General features: G+C 35.1%; 4 protein-coding genes and 1 non-coding gene across 6 annotated transcripts; 2 read left to right on the top strand and 3 right to left on the bottom strand.

Moving 5' to 3' along the window:
• The first annotated feature begins 488 nt into the window (after window positions 1-488).
• LOC114163888 (conserved oligomeric Golgi complex subunit 4-like) lies at window positions 489-6,286 on the top strand. The gene is made up of 3 exons (XM_028048261.1): window positions 489-1,233; window positions 3,129-4,095; window positions 5,388-6,286. Exons 1-3 carry the CDS (start codon window positions 605-607, stop codon window positions 6,015-6,017), a joined length of 2,226 nt encoding a protein of 741 aa, XP_027904062.1. The 5' UTR covers window positions 489-604; the 3' UTR covers window positions 6,018-6,286.
• Window positions 6,287-8,078: 1,792 nt separating this feature from the next.
• Window positions 8,079-10,539, bottom strand: LOC114195906 (GTP-binding protein SAR1A). The gene is made up of 3 exons (XM_028086351.1): window positions 10,212-10,539; window positions 9,983-10,114; window positions 8,079-8,682 (listed from the first exon to the last, which is right to left on the bottom strand). The coding sequence occupies exons 1-3, from the start codon at window positions 10,338-10,340 to the stop codon at window positions 8,362-8,364; spliced, it is 582 nt and encodes a 193-aa protein (XP_027942152.1). The 5' UTR covers window positions 10,341-10,539; the 3' UTR covers window positions 8,079-8,361.
• Window positions 9,097-9,218, bottom strand: LOC114164938. Its single transcript, XR_003599672.1, has one exon. It is a non-coding gene; the product is annotated as a small nucleolar RNA snoR83 (small nucleolar RNA).
• Window positions 10,540-12,292: 1,753 nt separating the features above from the next.
• LOC114162565 (60S ribosomal protein L29-1) lies at window positions 12,293-13,084 on the top strand. Of its 2 annotated transcripts, none has more exons than XM_028046494.1 (3): window positions 12,293-12,411; window positions 12,511-12,614; window positions 12,746-13,084. In XM_028046494.1, exons 1-3 carry the CDS (start codon window positions 12,309-12,311, stop codon window positions 12,827-12,829), a joined length of 291 nt encoding a protein of 96 aa, XP_027902295.1. In that variant the 5' UTR covers window positions 12,293-12,308; the 3' UTR covers window positions 12,830-13,084. The 2 variants fall into 2 exon arrangements, with proteins under 2 accessions (XP_027902295.1, XP_027902296.1); XM_028046495.1 differs by having other exon boundaries at window positions 12,319-12,407; window positions 12,746-13,048.
• A 1,248-nt stretch (window positions 13,085-14,332) lies between these two features.
• LOC114195929 (dihydrolipoyl dehydrogenase 2, chloroplastic) lies at window positions 14,333-19,910 on the bottom strand. Its single transcript, XM_028086376.1, has 15 exons — window positions 19,490-19,910; window positions 18,886-19,032; window positions 18,649-18,783; window positions 18,384-18,492; window positions 17,841-17,965; window positions 17,525-17,650; window positions 17,366-17,446; window positions 16,656-16,718; window positions 16,486-16,560; window positions 16,324-16,402; window positions 16,149-16,249; window positions 15,831-15,944; window positions 15,150-15,263; window positions 14,921-14,992; window positions 14,333-14,813 (listed from the first exon to the last, which is right to left on the bottom strand). Exons 1-15 carry the CDS (start codon window positions 19,787-19,789, stop codon window positions 14,766-14,768), a joined length of 1,689 nt encoding a protein of 562 aa, XP_027942177.1. The 5' UTR covers window positions 19,790-19,910; the 3' UTR covers window positions 14,333-14,765.
• Between the last annotated feature and the right edge of the window lie 1,353 nt (window positions 19,911-21,263).

The following is a 21,263-nucleotide window of genomic DNA, read 5'->3' as shown; positions in this document are numbered from 1 at the left end:
AAAAACATTAACACTTCGCAAATTTAGGTTAAATATTTTATTCCATAGGTTTATACTTACTAATATTTTGCTGGCTAAAGATAAATTGAACCTACTTCTCAAGATAACAACCACTTAACAATTTATTATATTTATATACTAATAAATATAGGAATTTGATGATTTCACTATTATTGTATTAATAGAAAAATTTATTAAGCAATTATTTTTTTAAGATATAGTGTCAAAAAAAAAATTTAATATGAATCGAAGCTGAACTCGTCAGAATTTTTTACATTTCTATGTAATTCCTTTTAAAATAATTATGAAAGTGGATATATTTTAAGTAAGTTATAATCAGATCTAAAATTCAATTTCTAGTAAGAGAGTTGTGTTAAAAAATATGACTTTGGTTTTCTTTTATTTATTTATTTTTTTCATTTAGAAGTTGTGGTTTAAATCTAATTGTGTTTTCTTAATTATTTAAAAGAAAAAAAATATAGAAGCATCGTTTTAAACAGTGCAATTTTCGTCACTCACCCTCTGAACGTTCAGTTATTTGATCTGAAATCTGATCTGAAAACGAGAACGTGATTGTAGGTTGGCAATTGATGGTGTGAGAAAGATGGGAACTACGCCTGAGGCCAACGGGAGTAATGTAGCGGACGAAGAAACCCTCGGCAGCTCAATTCATTTCGGCACGGCGGAGGCCGTCGAATATGTCCGTTCCCTCACCGACGTCGGCGCCATGACGCGCCTCCTCCATGAGTGCATCGCTCACCAGAGAGCTGTCGACGTCGAACTCGACGAGCTTCTCTCGCAGCGCACTGACCTCGACCGTCACCTTCTCCAGCTACAGCGCTCCTCCGACGTCCTCGACATTGTCAACTCCGACGCCGAATACATGCTCTCCAACGTCGCCTCCACCTCCGACCTCGCAGACCAGGTCAGCCGGAAGGTCCGGGAGCTTGACCTGGCGCAGTCGCGCGTCCGCAACACGCTCCTCCGCATCGATGCCATCGTGGAGCGCGCCAACTCCCTCGAAGGCGTCCACCGTGCCCTCGAGGATGAGGACTATGAGTCCGCCGCGCGCTACGTGCAGACCTTCCTGCAGATCGACGCGCAATACAAGGATTCCGGCTCCGATCAGCTTCAGAGGGATCGCTTGTTGGCAGCGAAGAAGCAGTTGGAGGGAATTGTAAGGAAGAAGCTCTCTGCCGCTGTGGATCAGCGCGACCACCCCGCCATTCTCAGGTTCAGTCATGGATCTCCTTTTTTCCTTGATCTTGAATTATGAGGGTAATACATATACATATATATTACAGATAAGAGCAAACAGTGAATGCATATTTTTTTTCACTGGAATTCTGTCATCCAAGTGCAAATTGTTATATTTGGTTAGTGTTGTGGGAATCTTCATTAGAAAATAGTCTTTAATAAGCTGGTTTCAAAAGCGCTAGATAAATATTTGAATTATTTTAGTTTGTTAGGGTTGTTATTCCTAGTTTTTTCGAGTTGTAGTTTACGTTGCCGTTGTAAAGCTTGTTTAAAGTCATCAGACTTTGCATTTTATGATATGAGGGCATGTTTATTTACCAGAAGTATTAGAAGTTCCGATCATTACTTTTACACTTGGTGACAGAGCTCCACCACGGGCCTGATACAGTGAGTAAACTACACGTGTTTGAGAAGGAAAACACTAGAGTGAGTTAAACAAGAGTGTTTGAGAGGAAAAAACAATAGAGTGAATGAAGAAAGTGAAATGGCAGAATCAAGCAATTTTACCGCGCCCAAATTTCGTGGAGACTATGATCACTGGAGTTTACTCATGGAGAATCTATTTCGATGAAAGGAGTACTGTAGTGTTATTGAATCTGGAATCAACGAACCAAAGGAGAATGAACCGTTCATTGTAGCACAGCAAAAGGCATTGGATGAAGCAAAGCTCAAAGACTTGAAAGCAAAGAACTATCTATCTAAGGATTGATCTCTTAACTGTGGATGAGTTACAGAGTTCACTACTTATGCAAGAGAGAATCCGAAAAGATTCAATATATCGAACTGTGACTCTGTCAAAAATCCAGTACTGCCTGGAACTGTGTTGTCAAGATACCGAGCTGATTGTCCAACTAGCGGAAGCAAGTTGGGAACTGGAGCTGGAGCGAAAGAAGGAGCTATTCTTGAGGATTTCTGAACTTAGAAGGGGGAGAAAATGCTGGTACAACCTTGTACAAGCAATTGGTAGGTAGTCTAATGTACCTAACAGCTACACGGTCAGAAATGATGTATGTTGTTTGATTTCACTTTACATGGCCAGTCCATGGGAGGAACACATGCAGATTGTCCAAAGAGCCTTGATGTATTTAAGAGGCACACTGGATTTTGGCTTGTTTTACTAGAAATATGATCAGATGCACCTGAGTCCACAATCCATGGATTTTGACCCTCCATTCATTGTGAAATACAAGTTGTTGACAAACCAGGAGTTCTAGATGATTTAAGCCTTGATGTTGGATTTCAACCTTAAATATTCCTTATTCTTTACTAAAGGACTTTGCCTCAAAACCTTCAGATTTGGAAATATTGGTTGTCTTGTTAGGAAAATCATGTAATGAGTAACAATTCTCTTGGGTATGGTCCATTCTTTTACAATGTGTATTGAGGACGTTCTCTACCACCATGCCCTCTCTAGTGCCACAACTTCCTTTTCCTCGTGTAGAAACCATGGCAAAAGACCCAACAAATTCTTGAATATTTCTATTTTTAAGTATTTGAACTCAGAGTCATGTTATCAAGTTTTCCATGGAAGGAACTTGAGCAGTTAAAATTTGATCTCTAACACGACCAAATTTTGGACTTGTTGCACGGAGGATCCTAACAATATAAAATTTATCCCATTTCTTTTTTTTTTATCTCATCTAATGAGTCAACTTCCGAGAATATCTTTAATTTCTCAACTTCTGATGGATTACAGCTAGTTTGTTCACTTTCACATTTGTTACTTTAATACTCATTCTTACAATAATTATTTTGATTGGATGCTAATGTTTATATATATTTTTGCATTGAGGTCATAGAAATTGAACTTGATATTATGTTAAGGAAAAAACTTGTTTCATGATGCTGAACCTGGATCAATCATTGCTCAGGTTCATTCGTCTCTTCACCCCACTGGGTGTGGAGGAGGAAGGATTGCAGGTCTATGTTGGGTACTTGAAGAAGGTGATTGCAATGAGGTCAAGAATGGAGTTTGAGCAGTTGGTGGAGACAATGGATCAGCGAAATGTCAATTTTGTTGGTTGTTTGACCAATTTGTTTAAGGACATTGTGTTGGCAATTGAGGAGAATAGTGAGATCTTGAGTGGTCTTTGTGGTGAGGATGGTATTGTGTATGCCATCTGTGAGCTTCAGGAGGAGTGTGATTCTCGTGGTTCTGCGATTTTGAACAAGTATATGGAGTATAGGAAGTTGGCGAAGTTGTCCTCTGAGATAAATGCACACAACACCAGTTTGCTTGCTGTTGGAGGAGGTCCCGAGGGTCCTGACCCACGAGAGGTTGAGTTATATTTGGAGGAGATTCTCTCCCTTATGCAGCTTGGTGAGGATTACACCGAATTCATGATTTCAAAGATCAAAGGGCTTACTTCTATTGATGCCGAGTTGCTTCCTCGTGCCACCAAGGCTTTTCGGAGTGGCAGTTTCAGCAAGGTTGCACAAGATTTAACCGGTTTTTATGTCATTTTGGAGGGATTTTTCATGTTGGAGAATGTCAGGAAAGCAATAAGGATCGATGAACACGTGCCTGACAGCCTTACCACTTCCATGGTGGATGATGTGTTTTATGTATTGCAGAGTTGTTTGCGGAGGGCAATATCCACTTCCAATATCAGTTCTGTTGTTGCCGTTTTGAGTGGTGCCAGCAGTTTGCTCGGTAATGAATACCATGAAGCCTTGCAGCAAAAAATAAGAGAGACAAACCTTGGTACAAAGTTGTTCTTTGGTGGTGTTGGTGTGCAAAAGACAGGTACAGAAATTGCAACAGCTTTGAATAATATGGATGTTAGCAGTGAGTACGTTCTGAAGCTAAAACATGAAATTGAAGAACAGTGTGCTGAGGTGAGTGTTGCATTATTTTATTACCTTACTAATATATATCACTGATGAAATTCGTTAAATTTTGAATTATGATGTTAATTTTACCAGTAAGTACAGTTGGCACACCCTTGCGTCGTGCATTGTGTGTCTGGGGTTCCGTTATAAGGTAAATTTAGATTCCTAGGTTAGGGATTATTCATTAACGTATGTAGGATGTAGTTCTAAATTATTGTAACATGATTTAGAATTTTTTCTAAAATCAGAATTGTCTAGCAGATGCTTAATCATTTAATTCCTTTATGCAGGATCCCCCACATAATTCAGTACAGTCGCCTCACGTTCTCATTTTTTGGCTGAAAATTTCTTTTTTGCTTTCTACCTTCTAGATATGACCATCACCTTGCTTCTATTCAAATTCTGCTGCTTCTCTCTGCACAGTACTGTCATCCCATTTCACAAAACTGTTGTATTCCATTAGCCCATCTTTATGACAGACTTAACTGCCTGCTAAGATTATCTAACATTGCTATTTCTGCACAGACATAATAGTTGCATACTACCCCTGCCCATCCTTATTCAAATAAACTTATTATTTGGTCCCTCCTCACTCCCTGACCACTGCAGATACAATCAAAGCTCAGACATCATTTCTATACAGACAGTCTACTGATTTTCTGAAAACCCATACCTCATGACCAGATGATAATAACACTCTAAATAACCTCCATCTAAATCCCTCTATCTGCATTTACTACTTTAAAAGTCGATCTGCATGTGCATCTAAGATCCACCTCCTCCTCTACTATTATTATACCTTCACCCTATTTCAACCATTCTGAAATAGTTTACTTCCATCTTCTCAGCATCAACACTTGGGTTCTATTTGGTTATATAGCTTATCTAATATCGGAATTGTCTATCTTCATCAGATGCTTGATCATTTAATTCCGCTATGCATGATTCCCTACATAATTCAGTATAGTCGCCTTACCTTCTCTTTTATTTTTGGCTGAAAATTACTTGTTTTTCTTTCTACCTCATGGATATGACCATCATCTTTCTTATATTCCAATTCTGCTGCTCCTCTCTACATAGGACTGTCATCACATGTCATGTCAGAAAAATGTTATATTCCATTAGCCCATTCTGAAGACAGACTTAACTACCTGCTAAGATTATATAGCGCAATGTAAATTTGTCCTTTCTGGGTTTATAATGTATAGGTCATTCTTTATTCTATGTCTGTTTGCTTTGCCTATATAATATACAAGTTTAAATTTGCAAAATTAACTGACTGAATAACTTCATTGCAGGTGTTTCCTGCACCAGCTGATCGAGAAAAGGTAAAATCTTGTTTGACTGAGTTGGCAGATAGCAACAATGCTTTCAAGCAAGCTTTGAATGCCGGCATAGAACAACTCGTGTCAACCATTACACCTCGATTAAGACCAGTATTAGACAGCGTTGGAACAATTAGTTATGAGCTTTCAGAGGCTGAGTATGCAGATAATGAGGTGAATGACCCATGGGTTCAGAGACTTCTCCATTCTGTTGAGACAAATGTGGCTTGGCTGCAGCCACTAATGACTTCTAACAATTATGATACTTTTGTTCACTTAATCGTTGACTTCATTGTGAAAAGGCTAGAAGTTATTATGATGCAGAAAAGATTTAGTCAGCTAGGTGGTCTTCAGCTTGACAGAGATGCTAGAGCTTTGGTAAGTCACTTCAGTGTCATGACACAGAGAACTGTGAGAGACAAGTTTGCACGTCTTACTCAAATGGCAACAATTCTAAATTTAGAAAAGGTTTCTGAGATTCTAGATTTCTGGGGTGAGAACTCTGGTCCTATGACCTGGAGATTAACCCCAGCAGAAGTTAGGCGTGTATTGGGTCTGCGGGTTGATTTTAAACCAGAAGCAATAGCTGCTGTGAAGTTGTAATATCCGTATATATGGTTTCTTCACATTCTTTCTTCTTTTCTACTTTAATTTTTCATCTGATAAGTATTAGAGCTTCATTCTTATTACTTTTGGTGTTGTTGGGTAAGTTAACATGCAGTTTCATTATGCGACTTGCATTGTTAGCTTCAAAGCCAAAAGAAACAAGAGTACTCAGATTTGCCACCTGAGAGGCCAAGATATTAAGCTATATACAGAGCGTCTTTTGTAAACTGTCATTGTTCCTTAATAGTCACTTTCCAATTTTGAAATTTTTGTATCTTTTTATTTAGTGAATCAATTTTGAGACTTAGTTAATACTCGTTCAGTATACTCATGTTGCATTTATTTGGATAATCAATTATTATTCAAACAATGACGCTGACAAAGTCCAAATTATCGCTCTATGAAATTACTTCTGTAATCGCATCATATATGCTTCAAAACATGATAAAAACCTGTGTATATACCAAAATTAACACTCTAGTCTGGAAGTTGTCTGAATGTTGGAGCTATAGTTACTTGTCGATATATATATTAATAATTATAATAATAAGAATAATAGAAAACAAAAACAACACATTAAACCTATTATATTGAGCAAACAAAATGATAATAACTTTAAAAAACCATTAGACAGCCCTTTATAAGTCCGGAGTAATCTGTTCAATTAAAAAAAATTAAAATTGTCTCTTTCTTCATTTTATACATATAAATTCAAATTATAGTAGTGAGGTATAGTTTTTCTCTTTTAAGTTATAGTTCTAAAATTGAATTTTATATATATATATATATATATAATATTAGAGTCATTTGAGAGTTTATTCTAATTAAATTCTATAAAACTATTATGTGAATGTTATGGTATAGATTCTCTTAAGATATTTGTAAATATTTACACTTAATATAATATTTTCTAAATAATGAATTAAAATTTTCATATAAACTAAAAATAATGTTAAATTATTTATATCTATATATATAAAGAAGATTTTTACAGTATATTTTATTTCAATTTTACTCTTTATTTTTAAATTAAAATAATTATTTTACTAATTTTATTATTTAAATAGTCGTTTCTTTAAGTTTGAACTGTTTTTTTATTGGACCGTTTGTTAAAATTTAATAATTTTTTAATTAAAAAATTACATACAAAATAAATAAAATCTTTTGAAAATAAAATTATAAAAATTATTCATATTTAATTTTATAATTCTAATAATAACAATAAAAATAATTTTATTATTTTTAATAGTAATATATAAATGGAATGTAATTTTCATTTTTACAAATTAATTTTGCTAAATTATACCATGATCATCCTGAAACAACCTGCTTATTTAGGAATCAGGTAATTTTATTTAAATCCCAAATTTTTAGCATAATAAATAATAAATGAAAAATATATAAATGTATTTTGTAAGAAAACTTCTCAATTATTTCTCAATCTCTAACATAAAAAAGAATAATAAGTGTTGAAGAAGAGTGCCAAGCGTTGCATTTTGATTGGCTGATACGCGTCATTGGGTTTGACATGGAACTAGGAAACAATGTTGTCATAATAATAATTTCAGAAACAAAACAAAACACTCAAACAATGGATGGTGACGAAACAAAAATATGATCAGTTACTTTTGGAAAGTTGTGTATGTCTTCATTATGCAACAAGACAAAAAATAAATGTGCTGTAGTAAAATTCAAAAAATGTGTATGAAAAAAAAATCATTGGCCAGAAAAAGGTGTCTTCAAGGGTAATCAATGAATAATTCTACACCTTTGGAATTTATGTGAAAAAAATTCTTTTAACAGTTTTTTAACCAAGAAACATTAAGTATATGAAAGTTATCGTTCTATTTATCTTCTTTTTCTTAATACTTCTGCATTTGCATAATCAAATCCATAATATAAAAAACCCTTATGAATGAAAAAGATGACATTGGAAAAACCTTGATTTCCTTAAAAAAAAATAGTCACAATACAATGACAATGTGTTAAAATACTTCTCTATTCCTATTTGTAAAATCAAAACCATAGAAATAAGAGAAAACTCAGCCACCATTCATATGTAACAAGGAAGAAAATTAAGGCACTAAGATTCTCCCAGATTTATTAATAGTTCCTGCCAAGTCATACCAACCTACAACAGAATCGAGTATTTGAAAGGAGAACATTCCCCAAAAAATTCTTTCAAGATACAAATTTTATCATGTAATATCACTGCAGTTGTATCAAATAATCCAATCAAAAATCATCAAAAGCAGAAACAAAGTCAAAAGATCTTCTGATGTAACTGCAGACAGTGCTAGTTGAGAAGAGAAAAAAGGGGAAATACAAATGAACAAAGACTCTACTTGATGTACTGGGAAAGCCACTGAAAGCCTTCACCATACCCCATCTTGCGCACAATGCTGCACATGAACACTTCAAGGGGTCGAAGATTGGAATCTGTGAGGTTGATCTTTCCTTTGCCAGTGGTGAAATTGGTGAGGCCCAGATGATACCGAAGCTCGTCTTCCGATGCTGCATAAGGGATATCAATCTTGTTGCCAAGCACAAGAAAAGGAACACCTGCCAAACCTTCATCTGAAAGCAAAGCATCAAGCTCCTTCTTAGATTCTGCAAACCTCTCTTTGTCGTAGGCATCGACCAGGTATACAACAGCATCCACCTGGAAAGACAGCAATGTCAGAATTCTCAAGTATGCAACAACAACAACATCATCATAGTCATTGATGCCAAAAAACAAGTTATGGTGGAGAACTTATTGATGCTAAAAAAACCACCACCAGCCTTTAAGAAGCTATAGTGGAAAGGTGAATCAAACATATAGCAGAATTGGTGAATAGAAAAGGTTATGAATCCAGATAATGAGCAACATAGACCAAACGAAGTTCATATTTTAGTTTCAAAGTGAAAGAATGCATCAATTTACAATTGTGATTTTCTTCTGAGGCTTAAAAGGATGATTCAATTTATTAGGAAGACTGGTAATCATCCTGGTACACAAACCTAGGCATCTTTTAATTGTTTCTCCACTCTTGTGTACATGTTATTTCTTTGTCATTCTTGAGGGAAAAACAGGATGTGTTAGGAAATCAACTAGTAAACACCTCCAAGAAGATTGAGAGGTGCTACCAGCGAAATTTCCACAGTTAATTTTTGCCTCCCATGAATCAGATAAATACAAAGAGCCTCATCTGGGATTATGAAGGCATTTATGGTGGATCCATGAGCACTTGCGAAAAATCAAGCAGACAGTTGAGTCATACTAATTATTAACCAGAAGAGAGAATCAGAAAAAAAAGTTGCACAAGCCAGAACCCAAACTATAAATGTTCAGAGTAAAAGTTTTATGGAAACAGCAACAATTCATCAACAAAAACACCCATCAGAAAATTTAGCACTTCATAATGAACAAGCCAGAATGGAAGTAAAGGTAGGTGCTGGGTTTTTAAGGTCAGTGAAGAAATCATAACCAGTCAATGTATTAGAAACATTATTGTAGAAATGCTAGTAAACTCAACAAATGATTAAGAAGGAACATGGCCAAAAATCTGATTTTATTATCCTATGCATGAAAGAAACTTATTTCATGTTTCTTTAATTCCTTTTCCTATAAGCGTGTTCATGAAGAAGTTTATCCAAACAGAGTCAAAGTTAAGTTCCTAAAGGAACTAAAAACACAATAACCAGGTTATGAACATGTCGGTTGCATCACAACCTCATGGAAAGCAATCGGGCAAACAAAGGCAAACAAAAGGAATCAATAAACCATTACAAAGCCCAAAAACCTATCATCAGCTACATGTTCCATCCCATCCAACTGGGAGTGCCTCATATTACACAAACCCCACTTTCAGAAACTCCAAAATCACACAACCCATTGCTCATAACCACCAAAGAAACATAAAAAATCGATGACCAGCATAAAGATCAAGAGGTTAAAGCAATTAAAAAAAAAAAATAACCTTGGCATAATAGTCTTTCCAGACCCTGCGAGCAACTTGATGACCCCCCAAATCGAAAGCCTTAAACTTGATCTTCCCAATGCTTAATTCCTCAGAAGTGGGGTGCTGGGTCGGCTGATGCTGAACTAATCTCTGCAACCAAGTATCGAAATTATAAAAAGATGATTTTTGAACGATTGGGAAGAAACAAAAAATTGTGAAGAGGGTGAAAAGAAGAGAGGAAGGTAACCTCGTCTTTGAGCATGTGAAGGAGAGTGGTCTTGCCGGCGTTATCGAGACCGAGGAAGAGAATCTTGGCTTCTTTCTGCCATAGACCAAGGGAAGCGAGAATGCCATAGAACCAGTCGAAGAGGAACATGATGTGTGGTGTGTTGTGTTGGGGTGAGAGAGAATAGTCGCAGATCGGAGGAATGAAAATGAAGAATGGGAATTGAGAAGAGACGGAAGCAGATCCCAGAGAGAGAGAGAGAGAGAGAGAGAGAGAGAGAGAGATCCTAGATCACGTGTCTGCGCATGTGGTGGAAATGCAATGCAATACACTGATGCAGCACTGGTTTTTTTTTTCTTGTTAATATTATTTTTTTAAAATTTTAACCCTTTTTGGTTTGATTTTCCCACAAGAGATTGAAGGAAGGACCAAGGTTGGTTGGTAGGTGGTGGCTGGCAGCCATAAATGGAGGTCAGTAATTGTGATTTTTCATTCAAAGTCTCTCTCTACGTTGTACCAATAACATTTTTTTATGTATTAGGTCATTTTTTTATTGACTTTTTAATTTATATTACCTTAATTATTTGTAATAAAAAAATAATTAAATATATTTTTGTTATTTAACGAAAAATTTTGAATTAATTTAGTCTTTTATTTTTAAAAATGAGTATAAAAATTAGGACAACTAAACATCTCAATTAAGACTCAAGTGCAGTCACCTTTGTTGTTGTGAAGTGTCAATGAAAAACATAAACTCAATGAAAAAGGCAAGAAAATAAATTGAATGGAGAAAAAAAGAAAAGTCATTCATTGTTCACTCAACATTAAACAACAATGGCTAATCGGGTTCGACGACGTTGGTTGGAAGTGCTCAAGAACAAAGAAAGAATAAGGAAGGAGGAGTGGCAGAGGAAGGAGGAAAACCACTTCTGTAGGAACTAAATGCTTTGTGTTAGTATAGATTAAGAAATAATAACCCTGAACAGATGTTTAGACTTTGGGTATACCTAAAACTGAAGCTTAAATGTGTTTAAACTATTTAAACTTGAATTTTAAAGATAATTGAAGTTTAGATCTTTGTAAAAAAATTAAATAAAAAAATACCAATGACATTTTTAAAATTAATGAAAACTTTTTGACACAAATTCTAAAAATTAAGGAAAACAACTTCTCATGCAATTGAAGTTGAGATATTTCGTTTTATAATACAACTAAAATCTAAAAATTCTCAATAATTACAAGATGTAACCACATTTTGATAGATTTCGATTTTTAAAAAATTGAGACAAAGTTAAATGAGTTTTTTCACTAATATCTTGTTGAATTTTTATTGGAGTTGTCTTATTTTTTAATTTCTTAATTAAATTTGTATAAGATTTTTAGGAATTAGGGTCAGATATGTTTCGCATTTCAGTTTAGTAAATTAAAATATAAATTTTGAAAGTAATTTTTTAATTAAAACTTATAATTGTTTTTTATATTTTTTACAATATTTTTTTTAAATAGACTATATAAGTATCACGAGTAAAACTAAACAAAGATTTATAATTATAAATTGAATATTAAAACCAAAACAAATTTAAAATAACGAATAACTAAATATTAACTTGGTTGAACTAAGAATTAAGTTTAGAAATTACCCAAGATAGATTGATCAGTCCCAATTATTCAAATTTTGATTTAATCTTAAAAACAATTCAAACTATTCAGTTTTATTTATTTAAACTTGTTTAAGTAGCCATTCACATAATTAGACCTAATAATCAACCTTATAAAATAGAAAACTATAAAGTGATTCCACCATCAAATTGAACCACACCTATACGAACCTATGAATAAGCACTAAAGAGTAAAATTGTGGATTGTATTATTCTAAAACGAAAAGATGCACTAAAGAAAATAAAATGTATTTATAGTTGTAATAAAAAATATTCTATAATTATAATAGATTAAATATTTATTTAATAAAATCAAAATTAATTTGTAAGTAATTGGACTTAGAGTAGTTTTTTAATCTTTGCCCTGTTGTTATAACTCTAAAATAAAATCACACATTTTCACATTTATAATTATGTTTCGACCTTTTTGTGGATTGTGCCGGGGCATTATCGTCATTTAATGAGAAAAACGGTAAAAGGTTTCATCTCGGTATATAAATCAACAAAGCCATCGTTGAAAAACCCTAGCCGGCTCATCTGTGCAAGCACTTTCTCTTCTGTTGGTATTTTCATTCGATTTTCCCTCACAACGTTCTTCTAATTCTGCATTTTGCAATTTTCTCTGCCCCTTTCATATCTCATTCTGCGTTTTCTGATTGCAGAGATGGCGAAGTCTAAGAATCACACAGCTCATAACCAGTCCTACAAGGCCCACAAAAATGGCATCAAGAAGCCCAAGAGGCATCGCCACACTTCCACCAAAGGGGTAAATTGTTCTTTTTTTAAAATTTTTAGGTTTTGAAATTTATCTTGTATTATGCGGATGTGTATTTTTTTTTTTGGGTTATTTAATTGTGTTTTTTTTTTATGCGTTTGTATTGCTACCAATTGGTGCAGATGGACCCCAAGTTTCTGAGGAATCAGAGGTACGCTAGGAAGCACAACAAGAAGAGTGGGGAAACTGCTTCCGAGGAAGAGTAAAGTGGCAGCACTTTCTAACGGAACCTTTAGGGTTTTTTAAGCTTTGTTTTTTCTTTTTTCTTTTAAACGGTAAACTTTGTTTGAAATCAATTTTCAGTAGTATAATTACTTTGTTCAGAGAATGCAGTACTCTTTTATAATTTTGTTTTTCTGCTTTCCGTGGAAGAAGACCCTTGCATTCCTTTTTATCAAATGGAATGAGTGTTAACTTTTTAATCATTTCTGTGGGTGAGAATTGAATATTTGTTGTCTTAATTCTGGAAAGAGAAGGTAGATTGTTTTTGCTTTTAATGGTTAGCTTAGCACTATGTCACCATGCTTTTGGATATAGTTTCAATTGGGAAGAGAAAAAGGTCGAAAGGGTTTAGGAGACATGGCTGGCTGATTATATAGGGTGTGTTTGGAAACCATTTTGGCCCAAGTTGAAAAGAAGTTTTACACCTTACAATGCATAAACCGAGAAACAAGGTGAGTTGTTGAATTGGTGTTGAACGTGGATTATTTGAATCTTTTAGTTGAGGTTTTTGTGTCTTTTCGTCATTGCTCGGAGAGGGTTCTGATGGAGAAAAACGATTGCTTCAAAATTATATCTAGGTCCTTTCATAATTTTTTTAATCGCTATTTGTGATATGCTCATCATAGCCTAAAGAAGCGTTTTCACGATTACGCTGACTGATGCGTATAAATTCATCTGGTTGAGAATGTAATTGTATTGGTGATTGTGATATATGAATGAATGTATAGTCGTCAACTTCATACATCAACCATTCTACAACAGTTGTAGCTCAAGCCACCAATAGCATGCCATTGATGAGGGGATTGGAGCACATCCTGATGCCTTCGCAACTACAGTAGTTGCTATGAAGTAAAGCCATTGTTGAATAAAGTGAAGTTGGTTTACAGACAACCACTGAGTTGTATGCCGAGTTGGTTGAACAAAAGAAATTTTTCATTTCATTATTTTCTTAATTTTTTTTCTCTAATTTTTTATAGAGAAGGTTCACTGAACAAACCTTCCTTAACCCACATCAAGTAGCACGAGTAGGGATTTCGGAGGTAATCGTGGGTATCGTTTTTTTACATCCCTACTTGAGTTGTGTGAAGGAATAAGGTTTGTTCGGTGAACCTTCTCTATAAAAATTTAGAGAAAAAAAATTTAGAAAAGCAATGGCATGTTATTTGTGGCTTGAGCTACAACTGTTGTAGAATGGTTGATGTATGAAGTTGACGACTCGACAAATGTGTCTTCTAACCTCCTCATTTGAACAGCAGACCAGCATTAACATTAATTTTAATTGGTGTTAAGGATATATTTAAAAATGATAGTATTTAAAATATATGATAATTTATAATCAGACACGAACATGTGGACAACAATATTTTAGATGATTCATAAAGATTTAAATCATGATAATAATAACTTCATCACTGTGCTTCGCCATCTTCTTGGCATATCATATGTCCGGCAAAGATCGATACCAATTAAAGAATGGAGGCAGAAAATTCTAAATGTAGGCCAAAATTGCTTTATGGGGACTGCGTTATATAGTCACTTCATAACACGATCGAGCATACAAGAAAAATTGACAGTTTATGTTCGCCTCAAAACTGAAACACTGAAAAATAGGTTACTCGCAAAGGCACGGGAACATGAAAAATAGGCAACTGCTACACACTGAACATGACGGCATCTAGGCTGCAACTTGGAGAAAACGAGTATTTGAAGTGAGAAAGGAATATAATCTTTGTCGGACACTAACAATATGCCAACAAAATAATATATGCGGCACTCATCCATTCTGAGCCTCCTTTTATCGGTTTCCTTCTTTTATTGGATTCTGAATGAGTTGAAGTATTCCGCCAGAAGACGTGAAATGCATTGAAACTCCATTGTACATGAACATGAAACTCTCGTAAAGCGGATACTCAGGGTAGATTAAACTGCAACTGCTTCCTTTACTGGTGCAGAAGCTTGTGCTTTAACCTGATTTTAGTAATTGAAGAGGAGAGCACGTACTAAAGCACCAGGCGTAACTAACTATTTGTGTGTATGAACGTGCAAGTCTGGGAGTAAATTGTGGATTAACTCACCTTTGCTGATTTAAACAGCTCATCAAGCACCTCAGACAAAGTCGGATGAGCATGAACGGCAAGTTTTATATCCTGCATTGATGTGGGAGTTACCATACAGACAGGCATAAAGGATAAAAAGATCCTTACGGCATGAAGAACCTTATTTATTTGTCAGTGTAGCAGAGGCGATCATTAAGAACCAAATCCCAGGCTCTCACATTTCATAGCTTTGGAAGGGAAAATTTACCTGAATACATGTTCCTAATGCTATTGCATTGGATGCCTCGTGGATGAGATCAGCTGCGTGCAACCCGAAAATATGAACTCCTAGTATCTCTCCAGTGTCAGGCCTGTATATCAACTGCAGGAAAACAGCGTAAAAAAGTAAACAAAGAAGCTGATAAAGAACCAAGCCAGGACTCCTGCTCTAAACCAAATAGCATTGATATCACCAAAGTAATAATCTTTTGTAGATAACTCATAGTCAGCCTCTAACTGCTAGGTCCAATTTCTTCAGATTATTTTTGGTGACCAAGAGACCTTTATTAGGATCTGGCGGGGTAGGGGATGTGAGGATAAAATCCGTCAGTCCCAGTAACAGCATCCCAATCTTAAAAATCAAGTGCGCTAAGACCCACAGTTTGTTTTTATTTGGGAGAGTCCACAATCATATTTGGGTAGTTTGACAAAATCCATTCTCACTTTATTCAAGCTTGTAAAATGGTTACAATATCGAGAAAACAAAATCAATTTTTAGCAAGGGGATCAATAATTTTCCAAAAATATCCCTATTATAATCACAATTAAAAATCATTGCACTAACCAGAATTTAAAAATTTAGATGTTTTAACATCATTTCCTTTACAATCCAACCCAAATAAGCTTTTGTAGAATAAGAGAATGAAGGAAAAAGAAACAGAAATATAACCTTTGCAAGACCCTCCCCTTCATTTTCAGCTAAGGCCTTTGTGTTAGCTTTAAAACTTGTTTTGGCAACGCTTACTTCAAAACCTTCCTTTTCTCCTTTCTCCCTTGCTTGAGGCTGCATATAATGGGTTTAAGCATAATTAATGAGTTCATCTGAGTGAAGGTCAACAAGAAGAAATTTTGGATGTAAAATAATAGAAGGGGAAAGGGAGTAACAGAGCAGAATAACAGAGGAGAGGACAGATAGCCATGCATATGAAAGAATGAAAAAAGGAGCAGGTGGAAGCCGCAACATAAACAAAAAGAAAATATTATATACCTCGGTTAATCCAACCATGCTGATTTCAGGGTGAGTAAAACAAGCAGCTGGTATGCTTAAATGATTGAGCACATGATCTCTTCCAGTGACTTGTTCAACCACTATTCAACAACCTTTTATTATGTAAAGGAAGCAAATGACTCAAATATTACAAGCAAAATTACTTGTTTCTTACCTGAAATTCCTTGCGCACTGGCAGCATGAGCAAGCATCATCTTGCCATTTGCATCACCAATACAATACAAATGAGGAACCTATCATTCCATCATACCCTAAATCAGTAAAAATGTGTCAGACCAAGAAAAAATAATGCGTACATGAAACTTTTGAAACAAACCAGGTTTCCATTTGCATCAAGTACTCGCATGCGCTCATCCACAGGAACAAAACCACGCTGTGTTACAACATCAATCTGCAGGAAGAAGTAAAGAAGAATATCCAAATACCCAATCACTTCCTTTGAGGAAAAGATTTTAACATAAAGGCATTTCAGTTAGAAAGGCATACATTCTCCAATCCAAGACCTTGTGTGAAAGGAGCCCTTCCAGTTGCTATTAGCGCAGCATCCACCTAAAGCAAATCAGAAGCATCAGCTTTTAAGAAGTCAGTAATTAAACATGAATGTAAAGGCATGGGTGGGTGGGTGGGTGTGCATGCATGTATGCACATATGGATGGGAAGACACATAGATGGATGGATTGCAAAAAATTGGAAATGTCATTTACAATTGAGAATTTCCAGAAAGCTGCCTTGGTACGGCACTTGCAAATCCCATCCTTAACACTTCAAATGTCGAAGAATTTGAGCTTGAATTACAAAATTCAATGGGGATACAGAAGCCACCAGCCACTAAAGCTAAACACAGACAAATTAAATTTCAAAAAGCTTGAAGGTGAAATCCTTGATTATTAACCACTTCTGTTCCAGTTACTCTCAGCCACATGCACATTTACTGCTGTACAGTTATGATTTATTGAAGTTGAGTATATTAACCACTTGGATATTGAAAATGTGATCTTGGTTATTACAAGGTCTCTCATAGCGTGAGAGCATGCTGCATTAAGAGTGTCCTACTATACTATGAATACGACAAAAGATAAGAGTGTGTTCATTGGTCACATGTTCTCCAATCAGCCTTTACTAATTAGTGTTTGTGTGGGAGAAAAGATAAGAATTAACTGATTAATTAAAAGCATTAAGGAAAAACATTAGGGTACCTCTAAAGTGTCCTTTTGTTCCTTGGTCTTTGCATCAATGAGCTCAATCGTGACAGGTTTTCCATTTCTTGCAGGAGTGATCTATGTAGAGGAGATGATGACTGACAGTTCAGAGCTACCCAAGAAAATAATATATTAGAAATCACCAGATGTGATTACCTTTGATGCAAAAACTCCAGTATGATAGTCAATATTCCGGGGATTTATGAGAACCCTTTGAGCCAACTTGCTAATTTCAGGATCAAATCCTGGCATGAGCTGGTCTAAAGCTTCAATAAAAGTAACCTGCAGTATATTATTATTACTATTAGCAACTATATCACTCATGCACTAATTAGGTTTCTATCTATTACGAACAATGAAATAATATAAAAAGCATTCAAACATCCTGAAAAAAGGGCAAACTATCGCATGTTCTTCTAATGAAAAAATTACAACGGTGAAAGGAGAAAAAAGAAGACTGGAGAAGTAATACCTCACTTCCAAGAGCTGTATAAACATCACTGAATTCAAGGCCGATATAGCCACTTCCTACAATTGCTACCCAATCTGGAACAGTCTCCAGTTTGAGTGCATGGTCACTGGTAATCACAGTCTTCCCTGAATGTATATACTTGGTGAGGTTTCACTTGAAACTAAATAAAAGTTACGACAGAAAAAAAAAACAGTAAACATGACGAACAGTCTAAAAATATAAGTGAATATAGATCTCCCTCTCCTTATACACATTTTACTACTGTCTAATATCTTATCCATCAAAACATCTCTCTAATGCCAAATTGATCGCTTCTTTTTTCCATTGGGTGCTAACTGCTTTTATAACTGATAGCACTCTACTTGTTATGCCACTAGTGGCCTGATATGATTCTTATCTCATAGATGATATTGTACATCCTAGTTTCAGGTAGCAGGAAGATATGCCTATAATCAAATCCTTTCCCTAAGTAAAACTAGAGATGCTAGCATAAAGCAATAACGTCATGAAGAGAAAAGATAAAACATGTAGTGTACGGCGTACCATCAACTTCAATGCCCTTCGGAACAAAAGGAACTGACCCAGTAGCAATGATGATGTCTTTTGCAGTTACCACTTTGTTGGAAGAGCCAACTTTCACCTTTTGAGGACCCTGCATGGAATCACAGACAAGGCAGCAGACAAATATTTTAAAATTGCCATTTTGCATTTTTATGGTCAAAAGTCAAGCCTTGCCCCAAATAATTCAATTTCCAAAGGCAATCACAATATTATTTATCTTTCACACCACCGAGCACATGTCATTTACCAAAATGGTTCCAAAACCAGTGAGAATATCCACTCCAAGAGCTTTCAAAGAGTTGGTCAAATTGCCACGGATTTTCGAAGCGAGATTATTAGCATGGTCAGCAACTGCTTGTCTGTCATACCCAGCACCAGAAACCTAAAATAGCAAATTAATCATAATACAACCAATCTCTCTGCCGCAATGCACACTATATTCTAAAATTCTAAACACAATTCAATTCCAACACAATACTTTTACCTGCAAACCCAGCGACTTCAAGTGATGATCATCCCGCAGCTCTCGCATACGACCACTCACAGCCAAAAGTGCCTTAGAAGGAACACAGCCCCTATTCACACACGTCCCTCCAACCACATCTCCCTCAACAATGGCCGTTTTCAGGCCCTGCAAAACCACTTCCTCGCTTCATAACTTCTTCAAATAACATAATACTTTACCAATACGCAATATACTCATTAATTAACGGCTAAAATACATTTTGTCTCTCATCTTCTTCTTTTTTTCAGCTCAGTCCTCTAAGTTTTAAAGCTTCGCTGTTTGCTGTTAATCTAGGTTACGCGCCAAATACTTATTTGGTGCAACATTTCTCACGTATAAACAAGTTAAAAAATAAACTGAGGGAAACAGATACACTTTGAGTAACAAAGTAAAACTTTAAAGTTAGCACAAAACTGTAATCAAAACATAAAAAGAGTGAACGAAACTTTTATTTCAGCTTCAATTAAACTAACTCCTCTAATTCATTACAAAATTCAGCTGAACTATCCAACTCCACAGAGCGCGCGCTCTAGAGTAAGGTTTTCAGTGATCCAAATGTTGGAAGCAGAAGCGCTGAGCGTACCTTCTCAACGGCGTGAAGCGCGGCGCCGTGTCCACCGACGCCGGCGCCGATTATGAGCAAGTCGTAGTCGAACAATGTGGGACCAGTACCGTTGTTCGAAAGTGCGGCGGTCACTGCGGCGGAGTGCTGCCGGCGCCGTCGGCAGTGGTGATTGAGGGAACTGGAAGTGAATGCCTGGCGGCGGAGACCACAGAAGCGGATAGTCGAAGGGATGAGGCTGCCATCGGAGAGAGAAAAAGCGTGACGTTGTCCCGAAACGGTGGAAGCGTAAGAAGAAGAGAGAGAAATGGATGATTGCATTTTGAAGGAAATCAGAAATCCTGAAAATAAGTGCTTCTCTGTGAGTGTGAGAGAGAAAGGAAGTGAGGAAAATTGGGAGTGCAGAGGGATAACCCACTTTCTTCTCTGATTGTTTTTGTCTTCACTAATTAATGTGTCTTTCAACTTCCAACTTCCAACTTCACTAACCATAATTTTTATTTTTATTTTTCTTTTGGAGCTAAAAATATCTTTTATAAAAGGCTTAATTTTTACCTTTCGCAGTTTGTTGCGGATGGTCCTCATCTTGACATAATGTTTAAAATGGTCCTAATTTTTATCTAATGTTTAAAATGATACTTATTTTTTACAATTTGTGTTTTATTTGATCATTTTTTGTAACGTGTAAATCATTAACGGAGCATTGTATATTTGGCACGATTTAGGATTTGGTATTAGGGTGTATTACGTGTATTGTATAGTTGTGGTAATAAATTGAACAATGCTTCGTTAATGATTTAAACAGCGTAAGAGAAAATGATCAAATAAAACACGAATTGCGAAAATGATGACCATTTTAAACATTCGGTAAAAAAAGAAATGAGGACAAAAAGATATTTAGGCCTCTATAAAAATATGATTTACCTTAAATGTATGATTTTTTTTTCTTTTTTCAAGAACCGAACCAAACCAACTTATTCAAATGGTTTGAATCAATTATATTGCCACAATTTTTCGTTATAAAAGACACAAATTTATTCTATTTTTATTCAAAAAATAGATATAAAGATGTTGTTAAAAAATGTAAATAAGTTGAGTAACAACATAGAATTATATATGTAACCCACGATACTTTATTTATTTTTTCTACGATTTTTTTGTAATTTTTTTAATAGAGTTATTTACTAGTTTTAATTATATATTGATATTTTTAATTATTATGGTATTTATTCAATAATATTTAAATATTTAGATGGTTCATTTTTTTACCAAATTATATATATTGATGTTTTGATTTTAAATTTTTTAACTATTATCTTTATAATAAATATTTTGAGAACTAGGTAAACACTTTGTACTAGTGTAAAAAGTTTTTTCAACAAAGTTGATTTACGATGTTTATCGTGCTAACATAGTGAAACCAAAACGTGATGGCATGTTCGTAATATACAACAAAATAAAAATTTTGAAAAATTATGATAGATTTCTTAGAAACCGTTGTGAAGCTTAAAAAATCATGATGGTTTGACCTAAAATTGTCGTGGAACATAAAAATCACAACGATTTGATAACTTAACCGTCATGAAATAATTGATAAGAGTTAAAAATGTTCTACTTTTTCACTTCCCTACGCATGCACAATTATTCTCTTGTCTTTTAGTTGATGAAGCACACGCTGGATTATATTGTTTTATATATGGGTTATGACACCATTTTTATCCCAAAACTTTAAAATAATTGTGTTATGGACTTTTATTTTTAGGGTTAAATATGTTTTTAGTCCCTCAAGTTTCAG

This window comes from Vigna unguiculata, chromosome 9, assembly GCF_004118075.2.
Source record: "Vigna unguiculata cultivar IT97K-499-35 chromosome 9, ASM411807v1, whole genome shotgun sequence".
NCBI classification, from domain to species: Eukaryota; Viridiplantae; Streptophyta; class Magnoliopsida; order Fabales; family Fabaceae; genus Vigna; species Vigna unguiculata.
Note: the sequence above shows the minus strand (reverse complement) of the source record. Positions and strands in the feature narration are given on the sequence as shown.

Excerpts from the sequence above, each read along its gene's own strand:
- LOC114163888 (XM_028048261.1), top strand. The coding sequence starts at position 605 with ATGGGAACTACGCCTGAGGCCAACGGGAGTAATGTAGCGGACGAAGAA. Across the intron at positions 1,234-3,128 it reads GACCACCCCGCCATTCTCAG|GTTCATTCGTCTCTTCACCC; the intron begins GTTCAGTCATGG and ends ATCATTGCTCAG. Across the intron at positions 4,096-5,387 it reads TTGAAGAACAGTGTGCTGAG|GTGTTTCCTGCACCAGCTGA; the intron begins GTGAGTGTTGCA and ends ACTTCATTGCAG.
- LOC114195906 (XM_028086351.1), bottom strand. The coding sequence starts at position 10,340 with ATGTTCCTCTTCGACTGGTTCTATGGCATTCTCGCTTCCCTTGGTCTA. Across the intron at positions 10,115-10,211 it reads TTCACATGCTCAAAGACGAG|AGATTAGTTCAGCATCAGCC; the intron begins GTTACCTTCCTC and ends ACTTGGTTGCAG. Across the intron at positions 8,683-9,982 it reads GGAAAGACTATTATGCCAAG|GTGGATGCTGTTGTATACCT; the intron begins GTTATTTTTTTT and ends CTGTCTTTCCAG.
- LOC114162565 (XM_028046494.1), top strand. The coding sequence starts at position 12,309 with ATGAGAAAAACGGTAAAAGGTTTCATCTCGGTATATAAATCAACAAAG. Across the intron at positions 12,412-12,510 it reads AAGCACTTTCTCTTCTGTTG|AGATGGCGAAGTCTAAGAAT; the intron begins GTATTTTCATTC and ends TTCTGATTGCAG. Across the intron at positions 12,615-12,745 it reads GCCACACTTCCACCAAAGGG|ATGGACCCCAAGTTTCTGAG; the intron begins GTAAATTGTTCT and ends CAATTGGTGCAG.
- LOC114195929 (XM_028086376.1), bottom strand. The coding sequence starts at position 19,789 with ATGCAATCATCCATTTCTCTCTCTTCTTCTTACGCTTCCACCGTTTCG. Across the intron at positions 17,966-18,383 it reads GAAGGGCATTGAAGTTGATG|GGAAGACTGTGATTACCAGT; the intron begins GTACGCCGTACA and ends ATATACATTCAG. Across the intron at positions 17,447-17,524 it reads CTGGAGTTTTTGCATCAAAG|ATCACTCCTGCAAGAAATGG; the intron begins GTAATCACATCT and ends TCCTCTACATAG.